General features: G+C 32.1%; 1 protein-coding gene across 1 annotated transcript; it reads left to right on the top strand.

The window, feature by feature from the left end:
• The first annotated feature begins 1,022 nt into the window (after positions 1-1,022).
• Positions 1,023-21,350, top strand: laptm4b (lysosomal protein transmembrane 4 beta). Its single transcript, XM_056479751.1, has 7 exons — positions 1,023-1,292; positions 3,716-3,833; positions 9,233-9,306; positions 9,529-9,651; positions 9,731-9,829; positions 14,102-14,197; positions 20,779-21,350. The coding sequence occupies exons 1-7, from the start codon at positions 1,200-1,202 to the stop codon at positions 20,851-20,853; spliced, it is 678 nt and encodes a 225-aa protein (XP_056335726.1). The 5' UTR covers positions 1,023-1,199; the 3' UTR covers positions 20,854-21,350.
• The last annotated feature ends 362 nt before the right edge of the window (positions 21,351-21,712 follow it).

The raw sequence follows: 21,712 nt of genomic DNA, 5'->3' as shown, positions 1-21,712 counted from the left end.
GACCTATTGGAACCTGCATGGACCCAAGATTCTTACAGAAATCAGTCAAGTTTAGTGAAGGAAAAATCATGGTTTGGGGTTACGTTCAGTATGGGGGTGTGCGAGAGATCTGCAGAGTGAATAGCAACATCAACAGCCTGAGGTATCAAGACATTTGTGCTGCCCATTACATTACAAATCAAAGGAGAGGGCACATTCTTCAGCAGTATGGCGCTTCTCATACTTCAGCCTCCACACATCAAAGTTCCTTAAAGCAAAGAAGGTCAAGGTGCACCTGGATTGGCCAGCCAAATAACCAGACATGAACATTATTGAGCATGTCCGGGGTAAGATGAAGAAGGAGGCATTGAAGATGAATCCAAAGAATCTTGATGAACTCTGGGAGTCCTACAAAAACACTTTCTCTGCCATTCCAGATGACTTTATTAATAAGTTATTTGAGTCAGTGCAGAGATGTATGGATGCAGTCCTCCAAGCTCATGGGAGTCAAACACAATATTCATTATTTTCCACTGCACCATGACTTTATATTCTATACTATACATTATTTATTTTGGTTAAATAAGCGTACTCTAGAGACCTTTGCCTTTTCATAAGCCACTTCTGATACCAAATGATCAACAAGAAAATCTAGTGTTATTATATAATAATTATAAATATTTTTATTTGTTTTTTTTTCTGTACTTTCAATTTTGCCTTTAAAATGTTTATTATTACAGTTTACATATTATAAGCTGAACATAATTTGTTATTGATAATAATGATAAATGATAATAATAATCACTATAAGTACAGTATTATAATATCAATGCTAATTTTTGTACATTTTTCCCAGCACTTTTATTTGTACCCTTAAAATGTTCCATTGCTACAACTTGCCCCGCAAAGGATGACAATAGTATACGATGTGTTAAAAAGACTGTATCTTAAATGTTTTATGAGCTCGTCTGTTCTGGAACAGCGACTTGCATCCTGACGTCACTCTAAATCCCCCTCCGGTCACGTGGTGCGGAGATGAGCTGGATTAATGCGAGCGAGCGAACGGGACGGAGACGGGAAACGGAAACAACCCAGGACTCAACGGCGACTGAATGAGCCGTAGCTCCCAAAAAGCCATCGAAATATATTCAAAATAATATTACTGCTTTGAGCTTAAAAGGCATACATGAACTAGTCGTGCTGCGTTTTTGGACGGAAAGATGATTTCGCCGTGGGACAGATGGTACACGACCAGCTGCTGCCTGTGTTGTCATGTACGGACGGGCACCATTATCCTGGGCATCTGGTATATGGTGAGTCCAGACAACTCTTTATTAAACAACACAAAACGAGTAATAGAGTTAAATGGGGTTCACACGTAATAATTATTTGTTTATTATTTAAATTCCTTTTCGCATACTTTTAATTGCAAACAAACACATAAAAATAGTATATAATTAGTAGTATGTGTGTGTGTGTGTGTATATATATATATATATATATATATATATATATATATATATATATATATATATATATATATATATATATATAGTAGTATTTTAGTAATTGATAGTATGTCTTCTAAAATGTTAGTTTTAAGTGTGCAAATTTAATGAAATATGAATACAGATCAAACACGTGAATTTTATAAAGTCACGTTTAAAATTCTTGATTACAGTCCAAAATGTTTATATTATATAATGTTATATATTTATATTGATGTTTTTGGAATAAAATGTTGTATATATTTGACATTCTACCAGAAACGTATATTATTTGTTAAAATTGAATATTATATATTAAAATATGTATTTTAATCAAAATCTACAAACACCAATTGATAAAGTGTGACAATAAAAACAAATAAAAGTGTATTTTCTTATGTTTTCAATAAACTGCACTAATAAAATGCTATATTAAAAAAACAAAAATAAAAATAAATGTTTTTGTGATGACATCATAAATTATAAAACGTTTGTCTTAAAATCTTGTGTGTTCTCAATCAATACAGTATTTTTGGACATCCTAAATTCTACACATTCTACACTCGTATACATTGCCTAATAATAGTCTCTTATACCATTTGATGCCAAATATAAGAACTGAATATGTAACCATAAAAGTATTATTTAACAAATCATGTTCGCTCTTATGTTGTCATACTTATTTACAGTCGTAATCTAAAAATTGAGGCTTGTTTTAGAAACCTGAGCTCATTTGCATGGTATAAATAGAAAGAATAATCCTTCATCTTATGTCTGAAAGTGTTTCTAAAGGACGTTTTGTCTTATCAAACTGTCCGAATGCCTGGAATATTCTAGTCACCTCCGGTTTCTTCTGGACCACAAGGAATGACAGAATTCATTAACCTAAAAGCGACGCTGTTGTTTATTGACACAGAAAGGAAAATGCTGCGACAGACAAAACATTATCATAGACTAGGAGTGAGGATAAAGGCAATGTGTGTCACAGATTAATTTAATTTTCAATATAAATGTCTGACAGTGGGAGCTAGAGTGTAATATGGCTGATGGGACTTAACAACATGAGTGTGTATGAGTCAAAGATACTGTAAAAAAAGTTAAATATATATTTATATTTCTATATATAATATTAACATTAATAAATAAATTATAACGTAACATACAGAAAGCTGTGTTTTACAGTCATTTACGATAAACATTCTAAAATGTAATTCGGTGCAAATAATAATTGATATACTGATAAAAACTGATTTTTTAATCAGTTAAAATGTAATAACATTTATATTACATTAGCTTATATATCGGAATATAGTTAGACTTATGATATATAGTTAAGTATGTTGTTTTTTTTGAACAGAAATCATGACAGAGCATTATTTCCCTCATATTTTGACATTTCATTTTCATAAAGCATATTTGAAACTTTAAAACAATTGACATACTGGCAAAAGCATGAAAAAAGCCAACAGTGATGGTTCATTCATGAATTGAGTCAAAGCAATGAGTTGCTTGTCTGTTGAGTGTTTTTTTATATGAGTAAAATAATTAAATAATTGGCAAATAAAAAAAATCTGTACAAAATAGTTTGTCAGAAACTTATTTTACATTGTGTCTGTCTTATAAGTTTCCCCTGAGTGAAAATAATTTAGTGCAACATAAACTTGCAAGCATTGGAGTTTTATAGCATATAGGGGATGTCTACATGCGTCATAATGGAAGTACACTCTTCCAAAGAACACACAGTATTTTATTTTTAAGAATATTTTATTTAATTATAGTCGTTTTAACAATTTAATAATTATTGGAGCCAGAATGTAATAATCCCAAACAAACAAACAAAAAAAAAATGTTAACATAAAAGTGCAAGGTAAAAAGTAACAGAGGCTGTGATATCTGCTACCAGATTTATTTTCATTTGTCAGACACCCACAATGAAATATACTATAGTAATTTATAGTAAATACTATAGTGTTTTTTTTAACCATACAGACACTGACAACTCTAATCGAGATAGAGATGTTGCACAATCAGCTAAAATGTTGCTAGAATTGGTTTTTATTTATGGGCAATATTACATCAAAAATGACTGAGGTCATGTCCATGTGTTGTGCGATGAGTTGATATATTGATTATTGTGACAGGCCTAATTGTATGCAAGTAATCAAGCGACAACACTGGCCAATGGTGATTTGTTAAAATCTGTACCGATATCAGGAAAAACTCAACTGAATAATCTGTGTCATTTACAGCTCATCAATGCAGTGGTTTTGTTAATCCTGTTATCGGCTCTCAATGACCCGGTCCAGTACCACTACCACCTCACCAGCTCCGAACTCGGCACAGATTTGGACGTCATGGATGATGCAAGTACGTCTGAGTCATTTAATCCTCCATTTCCAACAGTTTCCAAATCAAAACTAACTCTATTGATTTTGTTAGCTCACCTTGCTAATTTTGTGGTGAACAATTTATCTGTGCATGTTTATTTTTGTAAGGGAAAAAACATTGTTTGCCCTTGTAATCTTTATTTAAAATCTGAAATGGGTTGTTGCTAGATCAGATACAGTTGCGCCTGGAAGTTAATGAAAATTATTTGTATTATTTATTAAATTTCCCATTAATTTTACTTTATTAAAGTCTACCCCCACCTCAGCCCTAAACCCAACCATCACAGTACTGTAAAAACAGTAGTTGTACTGAGTATTATACTGAGTATTATTCATATTATCTATTAAATTTGTCATTAAATATAATTTTTTTTATGTCTACCCCAACCCTAAACCCAAACATCACAGTACTGTAAAAACAGTAGTTGTACTGAGTATTATTTATGTTATCTATTAAATTTCCCAATAAACAGAATTTTTTTTACATCTACCCCCACCCCAACCCTTAACCTAACCGTCACAGTACTGTAAAAATATTAATTATTTTTATACAGTGTCATGAAATATGCTTCTATATTGATGTGCATATCACACTTTCGATGTCATGAGAAATTGAGTCCCCCCTGAGAACTGGGTCCGCCTATTGGACCCCAAGTGATCCTATTGTTTTACTGTTGTAATAGGTATAGTTTGTAGTGCCTAATTATAAAGCACTGTATATGAAATCACGTTCATAATTTATATAATGTAAAAAGCATGACTATTTCATTTCACCATTAAAATGGCATGTATAAGTGTTTTCGTATACTTATGTATAATTAAAGGCATGCATGGGTTATGAAAATGAGAATTTATCTTTTAAACTGTTTAGTTAGCCTAATCATAATCATGCTAGCATAATTTTGCCCCTACCATTAGCCTCCTGGCTGCAATAGGGTATATGTGGAAGTATGCGAAAGGACTTTTAATTTGTCAGTAACCTGGGTTAAGCGCTTCCGGTGAACTGTATGCCATTACAAAATTAAGGTCTATTTTCTTTAAAATTCAGCAATCTCCGCTGGATACTGGTGATATCTGATATAAAGTGGGTCTCTGATTATGCAAGAAGCACTGCATTAAATGACATTTTTCCCTGCCATGTGCCATTCCCTGCTATTCAATGTAGCTTCTGTGCTAGCTGGCCGATTCTGATGGGCTGATGGGAATCAGCTCGCAGTAGAAAAAACAAACCACGCCCACTGTTTTCTCATTTTCATTTCCCAAAAATGAAAATTTACTCACTATTTACTCACCCTCAAGTGGTTCCAAACCTTAACGAGTTTCTTTCTTCTGTTGAACACTAAAGAAGATGTTTTGAAGAATGCTGAAAACCTGTAACCATTGATGTCCATAGTAGGAAAAACTATGGAAGTCAGTGATTACAGGTTTCTGGCATTCTTCAAAATATCTCCTTTTGTGTTTAACAGAAGAATTAAAGCCAAAGAGGTTTGAAACAAGTCAATGATGAGTGAGTAAATGATGGCAGAATAAAATTTTTGGGTGAACTATCCCTTTAAATTCCCGCACCAGCAATCCGATCATCATCAGCTTTTTTAATTCAGCATGAACACACTATTATATTTCCCAGTGGTCTCAGCACTGCTGTCTGTGTGCCTATAGATTCTGGCTCTGGTGACTTTGATTAAAAGCGACTCCCATCAGCAGGATTCAAACTCTTGATTCCTTGTAATTGGTTTGGGCTTCCAGCATCTGGCCTCTGTTATATGACGCCGGTTTTATAATGGGCGCTGGAGTGGACAGACTGTACAGTGTGGTGGTGTACTTTAACATATGGAGTGGATTAAGTGGAGAGATATATTTCAAAGATCAGCACCAGCGCTCTCAATATACTTTTAATACAGCGAGCATGAGAAGCTCAAATAAATGTGTTCCAGTTTCCCATTCATTAGTGTCAGGGAGTAGGAAAGCTCTGGAATATTAACAATGCATGAACTGTACTGAAATCTACAGCTATGGAAAACTTTACTACTTGAAAGTACTCGCTTTAGCTGGATTTATGATTTATGGTTATGTAAAGAGTAAAATGTTAATGTACTCCTATTCTACTCATGACATTTCTTTTGCATTTAGTTTTTGAGTAAAGTTAAAAAGTGCAGTTTTTTTTAGATATGTTTATATTCAGTGTATTAAGTGTTTGCACTTTATAAGAGTTTAGAAAATAGGGTGAAATATCCCTGATTTTCAGTCACAACAAATGATAACATGGTAAGATTTGTTGTTACATGGCTTCTGGAATACTTAATTGTCATTGGCCAATCACGGCATTCCAAGGTATGTTATTCTTAGAAAACAACATGGCAATTGTGAAGTTTCTGAAAAAAAAAAAAAAACAACAACTCTAAATGACCTTAATAATATTAAACAATTATTAACATTTGTCATATTTTTATTAAACCCATACATAATAAATATGTACATAAGTTATTAAATATTAGTGAATAATAAATAGGTAAATAAATAATTAAACAATTAATTACATTAGTAAATAATTTAATAAATAAATAATAAGTAAATAATTTAATAAGTAAGTAATTTAATAATAAATATGAGTAAATATATAAACTAAGATAACAAATAAGTAAATATTAAATAAGTAAATAAATGATTAAATAATTAAATATAAGTGAATAATACATAAGTAAATAATAAACAATTTATTAATTTAATAAATAAGTAAATAAATAAATGTATAAGTAAATAATAAACAATTTAATAATTTAATAAATAAGTAAATAAATAAATGTATAAGTAAATAATAAACAATTTAATAATTTAATAAATAAGTAAATAAATAAATAAATAAATAAGTAAATAAATGTATAAGTAAATAATAAACAATTTAATAATTGAATAAATAAATAAATAAGTAAATAAATAAATGTAAGTAAATAATAAATAAGTAAATAACAGTACATAAGTAAATTACAAATAAGTAAATAAGGAAATATAAGTAAATTAATAAGTAAATAAAAAAATAATAACAAATAAGTAAATGTTAAATAAAAAAATTATTAATTAAATAATACAATTGATTAATAAATAATTAAATAGATAAGTAAATAATATATAATTTAATAAGTAAATAAATAAATAAATAATAAAATTTAAGTAAATAATAAATAAGTAAATAACAAATAAGTAAATAATAGCAAATAAGTCATTTATTATTAGTGAATAATAAATAAATGAATAAGTAAAAAAAGTACTTAAGTAAATAGTTTGATAAGTAAATAATAAATAAGTAAATAATTTAATGGGTAAATAAATAAGGAAATAATTCAATAAGTAAATAATAAATAAGTAAATAATTTAATAAATAAGTAAATAAATAAGGAAATAATTAAATAAGGAAATAGTAAATAAGTAAATAATAGTAAATAAGTAAATTACAAATAAGTAAAAAACAAGTCAATAATTGAATAAATAAGTAAATAATTTAACAAATTAATAATTAAATAATTAAATATGTAAATAAATAAGTAAATAATTGAATAAATAAATAAATCAATAAGAAAATAATTAAATATAAATACATAATAAGTACATAATAGTAAATAACAAACAAGTAAATAATAAATAAGCAAATAAATAAATAAATTATTTTAAGTGAATAATAAATAAGTAAATAACAAATAATTAAATAAGTAAATGATTTAATAAATAAGTAAATAATTAAATAAGTAAATAATAGATAAATAAGTAAATAAATAATTAAATAAGTAAATAAATGAATAAGTAAATAAATAAGTAAATAACAAATAATACGCAAATAAATACATTAATAAGTAAATCAGCAAATGGTAAAAAATGAATAAACAGTAAATCCAGAGAAATTGAGAATTTTCAAGGTGCTCTTATTTTTCTTTCCATAGCCGTATAATAGCTATTCAAAATACCCCTTTTTCACAATGTTTAAACAATCTCCTCTTTCACTATCAGTGTATAGCCTTCATTGTTATCCATAAAGCATGCTGCTTTGTTTGTATTGCTCAATAATCTGAGATATGCCTGTGTTTTGAAGAAAACGAGAGTCTGCTAGTTGTTTTGAACGCAAGCACTACAGATAGTAGGTCAGGTAACTAGTTCACCAGTGTCTGTAAGGTCTTGTGGGCACTAGGCTGAACTGTTAAAAGTTTAATGCAGACAGGCAGTGTTACTGGATTATATTTCAGTCTCTTGCCTCGTCTGATGAATTAGTAAGTTTGTTCTTAAATGAATTATTCAATAAAGTTAGCAGGCACATTCAGGGTAAGAGTGGGATTTATTCTTATTGTGTATAATTATAATAATAGTTAATATAAATAATAATATTTTAATTTCAATGGATTTTGATAGATGTTTCAGTGCTTAATAAAAATAGGTTACGTAGATCTATTTACATGCATTTTTGTAGAAATTTCCACAACACATTTCTTTGCTTTACATAGATTTTCTAATGTGCTTTTAGAATAATTTGAGTTTGACATTTTACATAGATATATTTAAACGGACTGTATATTTTTATAGGTTACACATACACATTTAACACATTTAATGCATTTAAAATAGACACATAATACAGTAGACAACACTTAAAGTGAATCAAAACAGTTTCTCAATATTGTCCTAAGGCAAGAATGAGTGTTTCTCAATAGTTTTAGGACTACATTGATGAAAAGTGATGATCGACTTCAAACTACTGTAGCAGATTATGCTAAATTAAATGAATTCTAGTCCACAGAGATCATATTTCAATGAATTGACATATACATTTCAATACAAGATTGTCTACATTTAATTTTAATCAAACTTTCATAGACATCTACATACAGATTTTAGTTCTTAAAAATGTTAGTACTTGATATTGACACTAATTTAATGATTTTCATTAAATTTGCATTTGCATTGAATTTATATTTGATCGATTGAAAATTAAAAAGAGTTTAGACTGAGCTAGGTTTATCTGGGCTTTTTTTATGAGCCAAAACTGTAAACTGTACAAGGAAACCTCTGACTTAGCATTACATAAATATTACAAAACAGTCCAGTTCTGTAGCTTTTTGGTTGACATTCAATTAAAACATGAAACTGAGTTTTTTGTTTTTGCAGTGAGCTGAAATAAACGGTGTTCTTAATGCCAAATAATTGCCAAATAATGTTTATCAAAATTCTATTAATAATAAGAGATAAATTCAGTGACTTGATGTATAAGAATTGATTTTTGAGTTTTTGAAAAATCTATATCTCCATTAAATCCTTGGATAAAGAGGATGGGTAAATGTCAGCCATTAGGCATAATATCCCTTACACAAGTCTGATGTCGTGTTTTTTCCTCCACAGACATGTGCATTGCTGCTGCAATCTCGTTGCTGATGATTTTGATTTGTGGAATGGCAACCTACGGCGCATATAAGGTTTGACTACTTCTGAAATTGACCCTAAAAATAAATGAGAGTTCTGCTTTATTTACTCACCAGTATGTGCCGTTCCAATCCACCATGTATTTACATTGACCACAAACATGAGGGTTGGAAAATTAGACAGAACTTTCATTTTCGCTTGAAGGCTTCTTTGAAGGTTAATTAAATTAATGAATGCAAATAAAAATCTAACATGATTTCTTTCTGACCTTTCAGCAACATGCTGCATGGATCATTCCTTTCTTCTGCTACCAGATCTTCGACTTTGCTCTTAACACACTGGTAGCAATAAGTGTTGTGGTTTATCCCAATACCATACAGGACTATCTTCAGCAGTTGGTAAGCATCTTAAGAACTTTTTAAGAACTTCATTAGTGTGTGGTTCTGGTATTGACTCAGTGTTTCTTTGTTTTAACAGCCTGGGACTTTTCCATACAAAGAGGACTTGATGTCCACAAACAACATGTGCCTAGTACTAGCAGTGCTCCTCTTTGTTGGATGCATCTTAGCTTTCAAGGTAACTCACAAAACATTAGTTCTTTCTAGAGGTTTAATGGTATGCGCAAGTTACATACGCCAGTACGGCAATTATTTTTATTAAAACACATTGCGTCTTATGTTAAAATCAAACAAAATAATAATTATAATTTTAATTTTTTAAGGATAAGAAATCCAATGCTGAGAACTGCACTGTTTGTTCAAACTACTGATTTAAAAAGTGCTGAGACAACACAATTCTTGAGCTTTTTGATGGGGAGAGCTTAATTGTTTTATGTTCAATCCACTTAAATTTGGAAAACCTAATAGTTAACTTAATTCCTTCATTTTGTCCCAACACAAATCGACTGTGTGGAACTCAACATTTTTTACTGTGTATACACTGTAAAAACTGCAGGGTTGAATACAATTCATTCATGCTGTCCCAGTACACTGTAAAAAGTGATCAGTTACTTAAAGCGAGTAAACTAATTGCCTTAAAAACAACAGGTTGACTTTACAAAAATAATGCAAGTAAACCCATTGTAACTTGGAACTGTTAACGACTTATTTATTTATTTTTATTATTATGCAAATTGTATTCACTTTTTTTAAAATAAAAGTAAACTAATGACTTTTTTATTACACATTTATTATATTTGTTTTTTCCAGCTTTACTATATCTAGCAAAATGACAGTCACTAAAATAAATCTGCTCTTCCAGACTCCACTGTGTCTTCTAAATTCAATACAGGCTATAATTGTAGATTTTATAGCCTTAATGAACCACCATATATGTAATATTGTAATAATTGCAGTAATTATTTGAAAACAGACTTGCTAAAATAGTCTGACACTAAAAAAAAAGGATAAAAAAAAGAGAGTAGCATAATTATAAAAATTTGGTCTTAACAGTCCCTAGTTACAATGGTTAAAATTACTTGCATTATTTTTGTAAAGTCAGCTTTTAAGGCAATTGGTTTACTCGCTTTAAGTAACTGATCATTTTTACAGTGTACAAATCCAATAAGTTAACATAACTAATGTAAGAGGTTTGAACATAAAACAATTATGTTTCCCTTCAAAATCTTCAGAATAAGTAGTAAACATCTTTTTTTGAGTCTATAGGGAGCCACTAATTGTTCATGAATGTAAAATCATTAAAGATTACAATTAACAATAAAGAGCTAACTATGCAATTCAGTTTCTTTTAGATATAAAAATCAGCTCTTTAAAAACAAATTGTATGCAGACATGTAAATTGCACATGTGGCAGCTTTACATTAATATCTAAATAATAAAAGTGGCAAATAAATGAAAATAATTAAACGGATCAAGCATATTAAGGATTAAGTATAGTTATGTGAAGTATAATATTTAGTTTTTACTAGGCCCACGCGTAATCTGCGCGTGCAGAGATCCGCAGATTTCCACAAATTTTGAGCCCATCATTCAGTCTGTTTATTTACTTGTGTGTAAATGTGTATAATTTTATATTTATACAATTATTATATTTATTTAAATTGATTTCACTAATATTATTATGATATAATAATATTAATAATAATATTAAAATGTTTATATGATTTATGTACAATTTGCAAATTGTTTGTAAAGTAATATTTTCTGTCTTTTAGTGGATATATTATATGAGAGACTTGCTTTGTTTACTAAATAGGTGGATCTAATTGGATTTGCATTGTAAACATCAAATAAAAGTTAAAAAGGTTTTATTTTTTATTTAATATATTAAGTTTGTAGTTATGACACTCCCAAAATCATTCTGTATAAATCTGCAGATTTTTTACAAAATTCTCTGCAGAAATAGCAAAAAATGTCAGCAGATTCTGCCTGGTCCTAGTTTTTACTCTAATTTGTTAATGAAATATAAATTAAACGGCTCTGTGGTTGACGATGTCGCCTCACAGCAAGAAGGTCTCTGGGTCGAGTGCTGGCTAGGCTGTGTGGAGTTTGCATGTTCTCCCTGTGTTCGTGTGGGTTTCCTCCGGGTGCTCAGGTTTCCCCCACAGTCCAAAGACATGCACTATAGGTGAATTGAATAAGCTAAATTGGCCATAGTGTATGAGTGCATGTGTTGTGTGAGAGTGTATGGGTGTTTCCCAATACTGGATTACAGCTGGAAGAGCATCCGTTGCATAAACATATGCTGGAATAGTTGGCGATTCCTTCCGCTGTTGCAACTTTTGATAAATCTGGGACTAAGCTGAAGAAAAATTAATGAATGAACTGAAAGAGTAGATTCGAAAAGGTAGATTTAATTAAACATAAGCAGTCACCCCTAACATTAAAAAAACATGCAAATATGGAGTTAATTTCTCCAGCAAACCAGCACCGAACGAATTGCCTGAGGTAAATGTAATGCTACAGAACGTGACATACTTACAATTTACAAGCTGTTTTTCTGCTATAATAGAGATGTTTCATTCAATCCTGAAGCAGTATATACTAAAAATGGATTTGGGAATTTAAAAATAGTATTAATTTGTTACAATTAAGATCTATACATAAAACTACAAAGTTCACACTCTGTTTGGTGGACATGCAGAACCTTACTTTCTTTTTATTCTGATCTTTAAGATCATTTTGGGTTCACTATAGCTTGACTTAATGCACAGTGACCTGTAAGATGACTGCACACTCGAGTGCTTCGGACTAAAACCCTGTGTTGTCCTTCTAGAAGGCTGAATCTTCCAGTAGACTTCAGATGTGATACAAATCGCTTTATGACAGCCTGCACGCATTAGAGAGAGGCAGATTACTGGGCTGGGATAAACACTGTGCTAAAATTAACCTCTTAGTTCGCCTTCGCGCTGTTGTAATGTACGCTTGAGTTTAATGGCATGTTTATTGCACTGAGAGAATGAACATAATCATTGAAGCTAGTGGTAAATGTGTTGAAAACTATACAATTCTATTAAATGTTCTATTTATATCTATATTATTCTTGCTTCATTTTTTTAATCATGTTGTATATTTTTTATGTTCTTTTGTTTGTATACTTTGACCTGTCCAGCCAGTTACCTTTTACATGCATACAGACATGCACACACACCTGGCTTTACCTGACTGTCTTTCTCTGTTTTCCACTTGTATTTGATAATAATACTTTGCATTATAATAATAATAATAATTTAAAAATATATATGAAAACACAGTATAGACTGTGTGTTTTAACAGTAAGTTAAATTGCCAGATGGTAAAATGAGGTATTTGGTTGACCATTTTGTGGTTGGTCAGGAAAGAATTGATTTTCGTCACAGCCACCAAGCCGACTAATCACAGAGCTTGCGCTATATGTCGTTGCGACGTTTAGTTACATTTTTCAAGAGGTGTACGTCAGCATGGGCGTCATCCAAGGCGAGGGCTATGCGACTACGCCAATCTGCGCCAGACCATACATATTCACGCAGAATAATAAATCAGCCTTTAGTCCCTTTTTTAATCAGGGGTCGCCACAGCGGAATGAACCACCAACTTATCCAGTATATGTTCTATGCAGCTGATGCCCTTCCAGCTGCTACCCATCACTGGGAAACCCCCATATACTCTCATTCACACACATACACTACGGCCAATTTAGCTCATTCAATTCACTTATATTGCATGTCTTTGGACTGTGGTCACAGCATCTTTAAAAAAATTTCAAATAAACAAAACAAGATCCACTCCTCAACCCATCACCCCTCAGCGATGCCAAAGTTCAAGTCCACAAATAACATTGCAATCAAGACAAATAACTAACAGAAAATACATACTACATACACATAAGCATAAGATACGCATAATAATTAAAAACAAATACAGGGTATATGTACAGTCTATAATATCATAGAAATGAATACACATATACATACATATATACCTACACATACATATACATACACACAAACATACATGCACATAAATGTGTGTGTGTGTATATATATATATATATATATATATATATATATATATATATATATATATATATATATATATATATATATATATATTATACACACATAATAATAAAGATAATAAGTAGAAATACACTGAATATTAGAGATTTTAAGATTAAGGTAGGTTGTAGCACATTAATTTATATTATCCATGAGTCTTTCTGGCAAATGTCATATTTGAGTATTGAGATATTTTGTTAGGACAACATGAATTAATTAAGTTAACATTCATTTTTACAAATTTAAGTGGATTTAACACAAAATTAAGTTAAATTAAGATTTGTGCTAATTTTAAATAAGCAGTTTGAGTGGTGTTTTATTTAGTATCATCCACGGCTGTTCTTTCTCTTCAGGCATACCTCATTGCCTGTGTGTGGAACTGCTACAGATACGTCAGTGGAAGAAGCACTACTGAGGTCCTGGTTTATGTCACTACAAATGACACTACAGTAAGTCAAGGGTTTATTTGACCATCTGTTTAATGTTTTTTTACACTCACTTTTACAAATGTTTTTATAATCAGTTCACATGAACACTTTGGGGTTGGTAAGAGATTTCGTTTTAAATAAATTAATACTTTAATTCAGCAAGTATGAAATATAAAGTTGTAAAAAGTCACAGTAATTAAAAAAAAAAATGATAGATTGAAATTGCATGATTTAAAGATGTTTCTAATAAGTTTTAGCTTGTTGCTGCTGACATGTTAGGGTAGATACTTTGAGGTTAGGGTAGATTAGGGTACAAACTTTGGGGTTAGTAAGAGTTTTGGTTTTAAATAAATTGATACTTTTATTCAGCAAGGTTATGTTAAATGGTAAAAAGTGACAGTATTTTTGTTAATTAAATGGTTAATGATAGATTAAAATGTTGCTAACATGTTTAAAGGCGTTTCTCTATGTTTTAGCTTGTTGCTATCAGGTTTTAGCTTGGTGCTAACATTGCTAGCATATTTTAAAACATTGTTTCATTAATCACGTTTGCTAATGTTTTTTGAATAAATACACATAAACACGTACTGTTACAAACTTTGGGCTCAGAAAGAATTTTGATTTTAAATAAATTTATATTTTAATTCATTCATTCAGTAATGTTTTTTTTTATAATAAATGCATTATTACATTATTAAATGGTAAAAAAGACAGTAAATTCCTAAATTCAAATGTTGCTAACATGTTTATCTTGTTGTATAAGCTGGTTGCTAACATTTGTCTAGCATGTTTTATGACATTGTTTTTTTACACTCACATTTGCACATGATTTTATAATAAATACACATGAACAATGTTCCAAACTTGTTCAAATCATTGCATTTTATTCAGCAAGGATGTATTAAATGGTAAAAAGGGCCAGAAATTTATTTTAATAAAATGTTCTGTCATATTTTACCATATATTTTTCACACTCTTTTTAAGAGTGTTTTAACACTCTTTACTAGCATCTCTTAGCATATTGCTAACAAGTTCTGGGCTACATTTCAGCCTGCATTTAGGCTACATTTTAGTTGATTAAGTTTTCATGATTTCAACAGAAAAGATTAAATATTGCTTTGGAATTTATCAGAAATAATGTTTTTTTTTTTTTCAAGTCTTGGTTTTTATTTTCGAGAGAGACAAAGAAAGACTGGCTTCACCTTAGATTTAATGGCATCTGTAACTACAGAGGAAATGTCATCCTCCCTACACAGAAATAGACCAGCCAAAAACATTGTTTGTGTTATGAAAAGGTGAGCTTATTAGTAATCTGGTCATGAATGTCCCGAGGGAATCACATTCTCACCTTGTCAGGATCGCTGGAAAGCATCAAGCCAATGGATTTAGAATGATCCAAACAAGTGCGGACAGTTATGTAACGGCCTGCAGCTGAATGCCAAAAAAGCCCTACGCTCCTCAATGGCCTTTTATTTCGATTCTTTCTGCCTTTTTTTTTTTAAAGCATCCAACCGCTCATTGTGCTGGAAGGACATCTGTGGAATTCAACTAAACGAACCAGGCAATCCAATTAGTTTGATCACCCGACGGAAGAAAAAAAGAGACTTGTTTAAATATGTACAGTTAAACATGTACAGTTATTAGCCCTCCTGTTAATTTTTTTCTTTTTCAAACATTTTCCAAATGATGATTAACAGAGCAAGGAATTTTTCACAATTTTCCTATAATATTTTTTTATTTTGGAGAAAGTCTTATTTTAGGTAGAATAAAAGCAGCTTTCAATTTTTTTTAATGCATTTAAGCTCAATATTATTAGCTCCCTTAAGCAATATTTTTTCAGTTGTCTACAGAACAAACCAATGTTATACAGTGCATCTGGAAAGTATTCATAGTGCTTCACTTTTTCCACATTTCTTTATGCTACAGCCTTATTCCAAAATGGAATAAATTCATTTATTTCCTCAAAATTCTACACACAATACCCCATAATGACAATGTGAAGAAATATTTTTGGAAATTGTTGCAAATTTATAAAAAATAAAAAAAACGAAAAGTCACATGTACATAATTATTCACAGTCTTTGCTCAATACTTTGTTGATGCACCTTTGGCAGCAATTACAGCCTCAAGTCTTTTTGAATATGATGCCACAAGCTTGGCACACCTGTCTTTGGGAATTTTTGCCCATTCCTCTTTGCAGTATCTCTCAAGCTCTATCAGGTTGGATGGGAAGCGACGGTGTACAGCCATTTTCAGATCTCTCCAGAGACATTAAATAAGATTTAGGTCTGGGCTCTGGCTGGGCCACTCAATGACATTCACCGAGTTGTTGTGAAGCCACTCCATTGATATTTTGGCGGTTTGCTTTGGGTCATTGTCCTGCTGGAAGATGAACCGTCGCCTCAGTCTGAGGTCAAGAGCACTCTCAAGCAGGTTTTCATTCAGGATGTCTCTGTGCATAGCTGCATTCATCTTTCCCTCTATCCTGACTAGTCTTCCAGTGCCTGCTGCTGAAAAACATCCTCACAGCATGATGCTGCCACCACCATGCTTCACTGTAGCGATGGTATTAGCCTGGTAATGAGCGGTGCCAGGATTTCTCCAAAAGTAACGCCTGGAGTTAAATTTTAGTCTCATCAGACCAGAGAATTTTGTTTCTGATGCCTTTTGGCAAATTCCAGGCAGACTGCTATGTGCTCTTTACTGGCTTCCATCTGGCCACTCTACCATACAGGCCTGACTGGTGGATTGTTGCACAGATGGTTGTCCTTTTTCAAGGTTCTCCTCTCTCCACAGAAGAACGCTGGAGCTCAGACAGAATGACCATCGAGTTAATGATCACCTCCCTGACTAAGGCCCTTCTCCCCCAATCACTCAGCTTAGATGACCGGTCACCTCTAGAAAGAGTCCTGCTGGTTCCAAACATCTTCCACTTACAGATGATGGAGGCCACTGTGCTCATTGGAACTTTCAGAGCAGCAGAAATTTTTCTGTAACCTTCCCAAACCTTGTGCCTCGAGACAATCCTGTCTCGGAGGTCTACAGACAATTCCTTTTGTCTTTATGCTTGGTTTGTGCTTTGACATGCACTGTCAACCCTGGGACCTTATATAGACAGGTGAATGCCTTTTCAAATCATGTCCAATCAACTGAATTACCACAGGTGAACTCCAATTAAGCTGCTGAAACATCTCAAGAATGATCAGTGGAAACAGAATGTACATGAGCTCAGTTGAGAGCCTCACAGCAAAGGCTGTGAATACTTATGTATATGTGATTTTGCAGGTTTTTAATTTTAATAAATTTGCAACAATTTCCAAAAATCTTTTTTCACATTGTCATTATGGGGTTTTGTGTGTAGAATGTTGGGGAAATAAATGAATTTAATCCATTTTGGAATAAGGCTGCAACATAAAAAATGTGGAAAAATTAAGCGCTATGAATACTATCCGGGTGCACTGTTCACTTGCCTAAGTACCCTAACTTGCCTAATTAACCTAATTAAGCCTTTAAATGTCACTTTAAGCTAAATGAATACTAGCATCTTGACAAATATCTAGGAAAATATTATTTACGGTCATCATGGTAAAGGTAAAAAAAAAACAGTTATTATAAATTAGTTATTAATACTATTATGTTTAGAAATGTGTTATTCCTGTTAAACAGAAATTGGGGAAAAATATACTAATAATACAGGAGGGCTAATAATTCTGACTTCAACTGTAAATCTCTATGGTGAAAAAACCCGACTGTCAGATACATTAAATGTAGCTCCTCATGTATGCGAGTTGTCAGTGACTGTAGGGCTGTGAGGGTCAGCAGAGCAGCAGGACAGACAGACAGACCGACAGACAGAAGCAGTAAGACGGGATTGCTTTTGGCAGACAGTACTGGATTAGAGGCAAAGCAGGCACACAGCACAGTGCCCTCTCTAATGCCCTCCATAAACACTGACTCAACAATACAGAGGGCATGAGGAGAGCGTCATCATCCTCTCGCAGTAATGCACGTCTCAATATCCATCTAAAAGTGCACAGATAATCCCCACAGCATGACACTCGTGTTTCTCAGGACTGGATTTAGGAATGTCTGAAATTTAATGACGTTATTGCTTTGTTAATGTGCAAGGCTGATGTTATCGAGTACACCACTCATTTCACGAATACAAACACAAACACCTCTTGAACGTCTAAAATCTGAAGCATGTTAAAATGCCATTGTTTAAAGTTATGAAAGCCAAAATGATTCCTGCATGTGAGGATTCCTCAGCATGTGATTTTGATTTCATATAACAGTTCAACAGAAAATGATATTGGATTAGATAATAATAGAGTAATAATACTACATTTGAGTTTGATATAATATTGAATATACAGTTGAATTTTTTTTCTTTTTAAAATATTTTCCAAATTTTCACAGTATGTCTGATAATATTTTTTCTTCTGGAGAAAAATATTGTGTTTTTTATTTGTTTTATTTTGCTAGAATAAAAGCAGTTAATTTTTTACCAAACATTTTAAGGTCAAAATTATTAGCCCCTTTAAGCCATATATTTTTTCAATAGTCTACAAAACAAACCATCATTATACAATAAATTGCCTGATTACCCTAACCTGCCTAGCTAACCTAATTAACCTAGTTAAGCCTTTAAATGTCACTTTATGCTGTATAGAAGTGTCTTGAAAAATATCTAGTGAAATATTACGTACTAGGGATGTTCTGATCAGGTTTTTTTTGCCCTCGAGTCTGAGTTCGAGTCATTTGATTTTGAGTATCTACCGAAACTCGATCCGATACGTCTATAATACATACAAAAATTAAAGAAGAGCGAAGAAACTTAGTAGAGACATGGGAGCTACGGATGAACTCCATATGTCTGTGGTGAACGAAACATTTCGTACGTCTTATAACTGGACAAGAAGTTTGTCCAAAAGCTTATAAAGAACTAGCAGAGCTTTCTCTGTGAAATAGTGGCGAGTGTCTTATCAGGTGTGTTGTGATAAATGAAGCCTTTTCCTTTCCACCTCTTGCAATGCCAAGTTTACATATCTCACAGTGTGCTATGACAATGTTGTTGTCATCAACTTTATAATACGTCCAGACCGCAGACATCCTCGCGCTTTCTGCTTCAAGCTGCTTCTATGTTCTACTTTGTCGGCATTTAACCAATAGCGTCTCTGCAACAAAGTGATGTCATGCCGCACAGGCTGTTTCTGTGTGAAGGCAAGAAAGAGGTCTGACTCTGTGTCACCGCCTAACCATAGATGTTTTAAAACATCCTTAAGGTTAGGACAAAAACCAGCAGACTGAGGAACAGCTTTTTCCCCAGAGCAGTCTCCCTTTTGAACTCTGCCCCTCACTGACTCTTTTGCCCCCCCCAATACACCCCCCACACTCCTCTAACTTATACTCTTCACAATCACTGCACTATTTAACATTTGCACATTTAAAGTTTGCAAAAATTCATTGCTCTGATTCACTTATTTGAACTGGACATACCCACTGCACATGGACATTTGTAATTATGTTTATCTATCTGCACAGTCCTGATTATTAATAGCATCCTGTACATATATTCATTTATTGTAAATCTGTTCATAGCTAATACAACCTGTATATAATGTTCATAGTACATCCATCTGTAAATATCACCATAGTTTTTCTATAACTGCACTTTATAACTTATACCTGTATCCTGCACTTGCTGCTATTGCACTGCTGGTTAGACCTAAACTGCATTTCGTTGCCTTGTACTTGTACATGTGTAATGACAATAAAGTTGAGTCTAATCTAATCTAAAAAAATTTAAGTATAGATATATACATATCGAGTCCTGATCGGGAGGTAAGGTCCTATTTCGATCGAATCTGAAACAGCATGATCTGGACCTCCCTATTATGTATTGTCATCATGGCAAAGATAAAATAAATCAGTTAATAGAAATTAGTTATTAAAATTATTATGTTTAAAAATGTGTTGAAAAAATCTTCTCTCCGTTAAACAGAAATTGGGGGAGAAAAATAAACCAGGGGGCTAATAATTCAGGGGGGCTAATAATTCTGACTATATATTTTTCTGTTTCATGAAATGCTTTGTTTTAAAAGCTAAACTAGAGCAGAACATTTGCAATGTTTCATTGTTGAATTAATCTGTTTTTTAATTAATCATTTGAGGCAATGATTCAGTGATCCATTTGAATCATTTGAATCTGAACATACCATCGCTAAAACATTATCATTATTGAAAAATCCACTTCAAAAAATAAGTTGTCATTTTTTTTTCATCTATTTGTCTGTCTATAGAGCTAGCTTTTATTTAGCTTTAAAAACTACTATTTCAAACTGAATGCTTTAAAAATCCTTCTTCAATCTTTGATTCTGTACAACACCAAAGTTTTTAGTGTAGCTTTTCATAATATGTTACATTTCATGTACTATTTATCAATCTAGTTGCCATTTCAGTAAAAATCCAATATTCAGTCATTGATCAGGACACCACAAACTTTTATTTTTATTTCTTGTTAATACAGTATAGAGAAAAGGGGTGAAAACAGGAATCATCTGAACACTAATATGTGCTTTTGTGTTTTTGTTTTTTTTCAGGTACTACTTCCACCCTATGAAGAGGCGATCGCCATCCCGCCGAAGGATCCTCCTCCTCAGTACGTTTCGGCTTGAGGATCGCCCCCGCTCTCTTAACACAACACTCCTCCAACAAACCCTCTCCAAAGAAACAATCTTCTCTAACAAGGCCCATTGCGTCGCCCCAGTCTTCCGTTTGTCTTAGTGTGACGTAAGTCTCTTTCCTCTTCTCCGGAGGCAGCGGTTTGACTTTGAGATGCCCTTCCCTTCCCTTCGACAAGGCTGCCCAGCTGTCCTGGCAAACTCAGCGCTGTGCGTCAGCTCCAATCTCAATTGCACTTTCGGCGATTATGTGTGGCACTGGCCTTTTCAATACTGTGAACTTGTCGGTAGTGTTGCCGTCTACTGATATACCTGAGATTTGAATGCGGCGTGCATGATAAACACAGAAGTAAACATGTAAGAGCACTTTTTTCAGATGGCAATTAAAATATGCTGAATGTAGGAGCTGGCGTTTTCGTGTCCATTTCGTTGTACTGTAAAAAAAATAAAATGACAATTTGTGTTCCGGTTAAACTAAATTGGTTAAAAATTATTGTAATTGTAAATCATTAATTCTAACAAAGTCTTCCTTTATTGAGTTGTGTATATATATATATATATATATATATATATATATATATATATATATATATATATATATATATATATATATATATATTAGGGCTGCACGATATTGGAAAAATCTGACACTGCAATATTTTATTTTGCTGCAGTTTATATGGCAATATGAATAAAATTTTGGAAGAATAGCTCTTTGAAATAAAATCATTACATTTGATTGGAGACAATCTTGTAGAGGACTCTATCAAAGAAATTGCAAGAATAAATAAATAAGATAAAGATAAAAGTGAAATAAGTAGTCAAGATATTCAGGTACAGTAATACGATACAA

The sequence above is a fragment of the Danio aesculapii genome, chromosome 19 (assembly GCF_903798145.1).
Source record: "Danio aesculapii chromosome 19, fDanAes4.1, whole genome shotgun sequence".
Classification (NCBI taxonomy): Eukaryota; Metazoa; Chordata; class Actinopteri; order Cypriniformes; family Danionidae; genus Danio; species Danio aesculapii.
This window is presented reverse-complemented; position numbering and strand designations above follow the sequence as displayed.